This window comes from Adiantum capillus-veneris, chromosome 5 (genome assembly GCF_014529385.1).
Source record: "Adiantum capillus-veneris isolate H3 chromosome 5, ASM1452938v2, whole genome shotgun sequence".
Taxonomy (NCBI): domain Eukaryota; kingdom Viridiplantae; phylum Streptophyta; class Polypodiopsida; order Polypodiales; family Pteridaceae; genus Adiantum; species Adiantum capillus-veneris.
The window spans coordinates 27,470,795-27,477,942 of NC_140935.1; the positions used below are offsets into that span (position 1 = coordinate 27,470,795).

Consider the following 7,148-nt stretch of genomic DNA (forward strand, 5'->3'; position numbering starts at 1 on the left):
TGTTAGGCCGAAAAAGAGAGTGGCTTAAGTTATTTTCGAATAAAATTTAGCTGGTACCCTCTACCATTTCAGTTACTAGCTCCTATTTTTTGGCTCGTCTTTATTTCAAGGGAAAATTACCAAAATACCCCTCTAATTTGTGGAAATTCCCAATATACCCCTCAAATTTCAAAAATTCCCAAAATACCGTTGTATCTATTTTCGTTGGATTCTTCAAGATTTTATAATCTTTATTCTTGTTTGACAATTGAGATCGGTTTTGGAGTGCTGAGCATGTAATTTGTCGCCAATTACCTCGCAAAAAAAACGAAATATGTCTAAAAACACTGAAGCAATTCATCTCCAAAGCCTACATAACCAACTCAAATTTTAGTTTTAGCATCCTGTATGGTAGACAATCACTCTTCTTATGAAAAGCTACAAAAGAAATTGTTTTTGGAGAAATTTGGGAATTTTGGAAAATTTGAAGGGCATTTTGGTAATTTTTGAAATTTGAGGGGTATTGTGGGAATTTCCACAAATTAGAGGGGTATTTTGGTAATTTTTCCTTATTTCAAGTGAGGGAATCTTTGTATATTCCACTCCAAAAAACTCCCTAGCAGCTTTCGATCTTTGCGTAGACGAGTTTAGAACACTAATCGAGTTGCGGTAACCACCTCACCCAATGCATTTTTAAGTAACGATTTTTTTTTGGGAGATGCCAATATGTACCTACAAAGTAGCCCAAGTGGGAAGACTTGATTATCACTGAGAAAGAGAGACGTGATAGCTTCGACTCCGCAGGCATAAGCTCTCAACAATTGATAGATACACTTTCTCATGTAAAATTTAAACATGAATAATTTTAAGAGCGAGTAGACTCTTAACAGTCACAGATACACATTCTCGTGTGAAAATTTGACATGAATAGCTCCAAGAGAAAAGGCTAAAGGTGAAACTTTTGTGATCAATTTTAGGACTATTGCAAAAAGTTCCACCCAAAGCTTCCGTCCAGGGTTATCTAGCTTATTGGAGAGCCTGCCAGCATACAAGGGCTTCCTACCATCATAAACTTCAAGTCTCCTCCGCCTAGATATACATCTCTGTATAATTCTACAAGGTGCTCACCGCCACGTGGTATTAGTACCTCCTTGGGAGATTGTAACCCATGATCAACATGTATATGAGGCTTCTGTGGAAGAAACATTAGTGCAGGTTAAATCCTTGTCCGGGAAAAGAGAGACTCACGCATAAAAATGTTATTTGCATGTGTCATCATAATTTTGTCCTAATCTGCAAAGTGGAGAGCTTTAGGCTTTTGTCACAAGGGTATGGGCTTCCTTCAAAATTAAGACACAGCCCCATTAAACTTCCAAGTTCCCCTACTTGACGTTTTCTAAAGGTTTTTTTTACTGATAATCACCACAAGAGCATTTTCCACCTTCAAAAACGTGCAGGCGATTTGCATCTTTGACCACTATTTTACGTTTCTCTATTTTCGATATCAGTGAGGTAGCAACATGGCAATCCCCACATACCCGCATGTTTTTTGTGATGCGTATTTCCATCCTTTGTGGAGTATTGATAATTGCACAAGCGATGGCCAATTTTTCGGAATGCTGACAAAGCAAAGCCTTCTTGGAATCAAGGGGAATATTTCGTGAGACCCAATGCAAACTTGGGGAATACCCTTGTAGGGACAATTTAAGTTCAAGTTCCTGTAGCTTCAAATAGATCTGCCTGCTTTGCGGATGATCGGAATTCCCAACAACAAATCTATGAACCTTTCCACTTGCATCAGTCCAGCAGCTACGTCCTGGCTGCTTCCGAGCACCATTCCTAATTCTCATGCATTCAATGTTTTCTGCCGCCTCCTGCATGCCAGCACCTGCATAAATGTTACTCATCAACACGTATGCTGCCGCATTACATTCATCTAATTCTATTGCCCGCTCAAAGGCCAACCTTCCAAGCTCCACATTTTCCCATTTTCGACAAGCGCCTAGAAGAGCCGACCAAATTGGAGGATAGTCAGATGATGGCATCATCTCGATTACTCTCATAGCTTTGTCAAAATGCCTTGCCCGCCCAAACAGGTCGACCATGCAAGTGTAATGCTCTTTGTCAGGAATAATGCCATATTTTTCCCTCATGCTATCAAAAAGCATTTGGCCCTCATCCAATAGACCTGAGTGACTACATGCATTGAGCACACTAGCAAAAGTGATCGCATTTGGGGAGGTACCCTCCTGTTGCATCCAACGAAAACAATTCAAAGCTTCCTCAGCCAGCCCTTGCTGGGCATATCCTCCTATAAGAGCACTCCAAGAGACTTCATTTGGCGAGAACCCCTCACTTCGCATCTGGTTAAAACAGCCCAGAGCTTCCTTGCCACAACCATGTTGGGCGTATCCTGCAATCAGCGCACTCCAAGAGACCACATTTCGGGAAGAAAGCCCGTCAAGAACTTTTTGGGCTTTCAAAAGAGCACCACATTTGGCATACATATCGATCAAAGAACCACCAAGCACGACAGCTTTCTCAAGCAGCCCCTGACTAGCAATCTCTTCATGAATTCTCTCACCCATATCAACGTCTTGTGTAAGGCCACAAGCCTTCAATGTGCAAGCATATGTGATTGCATCTGGAGAAAGGCCATCCCTTCGCATCTGGTGAAAACAGCCCAGAGCTTCCTTGCCAAAGCCATGTTGGGCATATCCTGCTATCAACGCGCTCCAAGAGATGACATTTCGAGTAGAAAGCCCATCGATAACTTTTTGCGCTTTCGAAAGGGCACCACATTTGGCATACATATCGACCAAAGCACCACCAAGCACAATAGCTTTCTCTAGGAGTCCCTGACTAGCAATCTCATAGTGAATTCTCTCACCCATGTCAACGTCTTGCATAAGACCACAGGCCTTCAAGGTGCAAGCATAGGTGATTGCATCTGGAGAAAGGCCTTCCCTTCGCATCTCATGAAAACAGCCCAAGGCTTCCTTGCCACAGCCATGCTGGGCATATCCTGCAATCAATGCATTCCAAGAGACAACATCGCGGAGAGAAAGCGCATCAAGAACTTTTTGTGCTTTCGCAAGGGCACCACATTTGGCATACATATCAACCAAAGCTCCGGGAAGCACAACAGCTCTCTCCAACAGGCCCTGACTAGCAATCTCATCATGAATTCTCTCACCCATATGAAGATCTTGCAACAGGCCACACGCCTTCAAGGTGCAAGCATAGGTGATTGCATCGGGGGAGAGACCTTCCCTTCGCATTCGATGAAAACAGCACAAAGCTTCCTTGCCATAGTCATTTTGGGCATATCCTGCAATCAACGCATTCCAAGTGATGACATTTCGGACAGGAAGCCCATCAAGAACTTTTTGTGCTTTTGCAAGGACAGCGCATTTGGCATACATATCAACCAAAGCTCCGCGAAGCACAACAGCTTTCTCCAACAGCCCCTGACTAGCAATCTCATCATGAATTCTCTCACCCATGTGAAGGTCTTTCGTAAGGCCACAAGCCTTCAAGGTGCAAGCATAGGTGACTGCATTTGGAGACAGGCCTTCCCTTCGCATCCGGTGAAAACAGCCCAGAGCTTCCTTGCCACAGCCATGTTGGGCATATCCTGCAATCAATGCGTTCCAAGTGATGGCATCCCGAACAGGAAGCCCATCAAGAACTTCTCGTGCTTTGGTCAGGGCACCACATTTGGCATACACACTCACTAACGTGTTCCCTAAATATTGGTCTTTCTGGAGTAACCCACTCTGACGAAGCTCAGTGTGTATACTAGTGACTTGATGCAAATCCTTCTTCAGAGCACAGGCTTTTAGTCCGATCAGAAAAGAAGAAAACCTTGTCGCATTTGACTCCTCGTCAAGCTCTTCCTGTCTAGCAAACCGTGCTTCTTCCTTGGGTTTGTCAGTGGATTTGCAGCCGCTCTGTGAACACAAAACCAGTGACGCTTGTGGGATACAAAAATTGGAAATAGATGTGTGTGTGTGTGTGTGTGTGTGTGTGTGTGTGTGAGAGAGAGAGAGAGAGAGAGAGAGAGAGAGAGCAAGAAACAAGGAAAACAAAAACCCAATGTTTCTCACCTTGACCGTATGCCGTCCCGCAAGCATAGCCCTTGACTTGTCACTCGTTTGCAGATGCAAAAGGATATCAGAAGAAGAACGAGCCATTCTCAGAAGGCAATGCTGGAGAGCGAGACCCCTTCTGCCGGATCAAGGGCTGAACCGCTGAAGTTTAGAGAGGGGGAGGGGAGTGTTCGAGACTCGATAGGATCCATTATCACGCTCCTCAAGGATCCCATAATCGTAGCGACAGGGAAATCTACCAAATTATCAAAATGTGCGCGAATCCTGACTAAGTAACACCGACTCCCGAGCATTAACGAGGGGCTGGGGTGAAGGGATCCATGGTCGAGAAGTTCACGCAAGAAAGCCGGGGTGATCGCAGCCGTCCAGATTATTTAAAAACTAAATTCGGTCACGAAGTGAACCATTAAACCCGGACAACGTCTGTGTTTTAATAATAAAACTTTGTAAACACGACGCAAGGTTACAACATGTGCGTGCGGGTGAGATGGTTAGCCTATGCGTCTCAATCTGGCAGCGAGGATCTGGGTTCAAATCGAGTCGACAGCGGCCTCATTTTTTCGCTAAACTCGGGTCCCATTTTGCCTCGGTTCTTGCGCGTCTGGGTTTAATCCGCCTCGGCCTTCCCCCGTCCACTTCCGGGCCGTCGATCCTCTTAACCCCCCCCCCCCCCCCCCCCCCCCCCCCCCCCCCCCCCCCCCCCTTTAAAGCGATGTGTCACTTAGTGTTGTGGTCTCCCTACAATAATCCTCTCTCTGAATTAATTAGCCTTAGAAGTTAGACCTATTTTTGGCCGACTAAGTCTTAGAGACAGAGGAGGAAAGGCATACATTTACCTGCTTTTGACAAGTGCCCTCTTTATTTTGCATCCTAAAGAAGGCTCAAGTTTTCTAAAGTTGGTTGTTTAGTGTATTGAGGTGGGTTTTTAAGCGCTAGGGCTACAAAGATTCATGGAACTTGAGAAAATGACGCTGCACAGATGCGTCGAGCATGTTGTACCATGTGATTGCAAGACGTGGAGCTTTTAATATTTGGGCTACGTCTTATTATTGAAGGCACATTCTAAACACTCTCTCTCTCTCTCTCTCTCTCTCTCTCTCTCTCTCTCTCTCTCTCTCTCTCTCTCTCTCTCTCTCTCTCTGAGCCCCCTCATGTCATACTCCGACTCCGTTGGCTCCCCCATTGAGCTTCTGCGCAGCGCATGCTATCAAACTCATCACAGCAGTGTTGAAGTGGCACAACCTATCATCGGTGAACCTACACCAACCTATGACATGGTCATTGCAGATCTGTGAGTTCAAGAATAGCGCAGCGGCAAGTCGTTTGGTCGGCTAAGTTGGTGGGTATAGTTTCCCTATCTCATTACCTTGCTACTATGTCCCTCTTCACCTCCTTGGTTGAGTTGTTTCAATCAACCACTAATCCCATCCTCATCGATGCAGCTACCCATGCCAAGCTAATTCATTGGAGTTGCTTGCCATTTGATTGAGAAGTGGTGTTGTTGCCCCCAGATTGACACCAACCAGTTTTGCTAATGTGCTTACTTGTCTGCCCTTGCTAGACCCATAATTGTGCGCTGCCTCCTCTGGCTCAATACCACCTACATCCACTTGATATGCAGTGTTGTTCATGTGCGACCTTTTCAATGGTCCTCTCACCTGTACATGCTAACCCTTGAGCGCTAATAAAAAAATTATGGCTAATGCTACCATGTAGAGAGTGGGAAAAGCCCCGATCAGGAAGACAAACTAGCAGCGAAACTAGTAAATATCGAGCCCAGTTACTATGGTAACTATATAGTGGACAGTCAATCAGCGGCCCAGTTTGGCAGCTATAAATAGGGCCCATTACTCATTTTGTTGTTGTCTAGTGTATCTCGTCATGCTTTTGTACTCTTCGATCATTAAGCTCGGAGCATCCTTGGCTCATGTTGTTGTACTCATTTCCAGTTGTACTTATCTGAATATACATTTCAAATTTACTTATCTGAATATACATTCTAGTTTGAGTATTCAATATTTATCTCTCATTTCCATTCCAGTTTTGTCTTATTTGATCTGCTATCTGAACTGATTTAGCTAACTCTACTAGCTCAACCTGGAATAGCTGTCATAAGTGACCAGTCCATTCCATTTTGGCGATCATAGTGTCTACAAACACTTTACTGCAAAGTGAAAGACTACTAACTATAGGTTTAACACCTGGCACAACGTGGTGGAAAAAAGTTTTTTATTTTCACTCCAAAAGAATTTAGACTCGGATTCACAAAATCCCTTGTTCAAAAATTTGAGTGGTCATAGAATAACCCAATGCAAAGTGTAGTGCATGGAACTAAATCCAAGGTACACAAGCTACATTATGTCAAAATATGATTCACTCCCTAGTTTCCACATTTAGTAGTAAAAAACACCTACATCAAATGAAGACTTTGGCACCTCCCCTGAGGGCTCCTCCAAAGTGTCCATTGGATCTACCATCAACTCATCACATTGTTGGTCTTCAATCTTCCCTTCAGTTGACCCTAATCCACTTATTCCTTCTTCTTATCTAGCAAGATCCTCAAATTCTTCCTTTCCTACATTCTCCCCAAGACTTCCTTAATTACTTTTGTTACAATACTTTTTGCATTATCTTCTTGATCCACCACTTGCTCAATATCCTTCTCAAGTGCAGTCGCATGCTGATCCTTCTCCATGTTTTCATGCTTCTCTACTGCTTCGACAAGTGTAAAAAAATCTTTGTTCACTACAGTATCATGAATTGTTTCTAATATTGTCTCCTCAATTTGTGAGTGCTCCTAAATTGACCCTGCAGCTATCTTTGCTTTGAGCTCAGTCAACTCTAGATGCAAGTCTTCAAATTGTTTTTGAAGCAGCAAATACTTTGCACTTTGTTCCTCCTTTGCAAAAACTTGGTATAGATGTTCACTAGAGAAAACATTTTCTTTATGAGTTCTATCCACACTTGTCCACCTTCCTTCTTGACTTCTGACCTAAGAACCTCTACATCTTGTGGTAACATGTACCACCCATCAAGGTCTAAGTCTTCATCAGACAT

At 43.8% G+C, this 7,148-nt stretch overlaps 1 protein-coding gene across 1 annotated transcript; it reads right to left on the minus strand.

Moving 5' to 3' along the window:
- Positions 1–782: 782 nt before the first annotated feature.
- On the minus strand, positions 783–4,379 carry LOC147457056 (putative pentatricopeptide repeat-containing protein At3g13770, mitochondrial). Its single transcript, XM_086512083.1, has 2 exons — positions 4,089–4,379; positions 783–3,932 (listed from the first exon to the last, which is right to left on the minus strand). Exons 1-2 carry the CDS (start codon positions 4,173–4,175, stop codon positions 1,389–1,391), a joined length of 2,631 nt encoding a protein of 876 aa, XP_086368209.1. The 5' UTR covers positions 4,176–4,379; the 3' UTR covers positions 783–1,388.
- Positions 4,380–7,148: the final 2,769 nt, after the last annotated feature.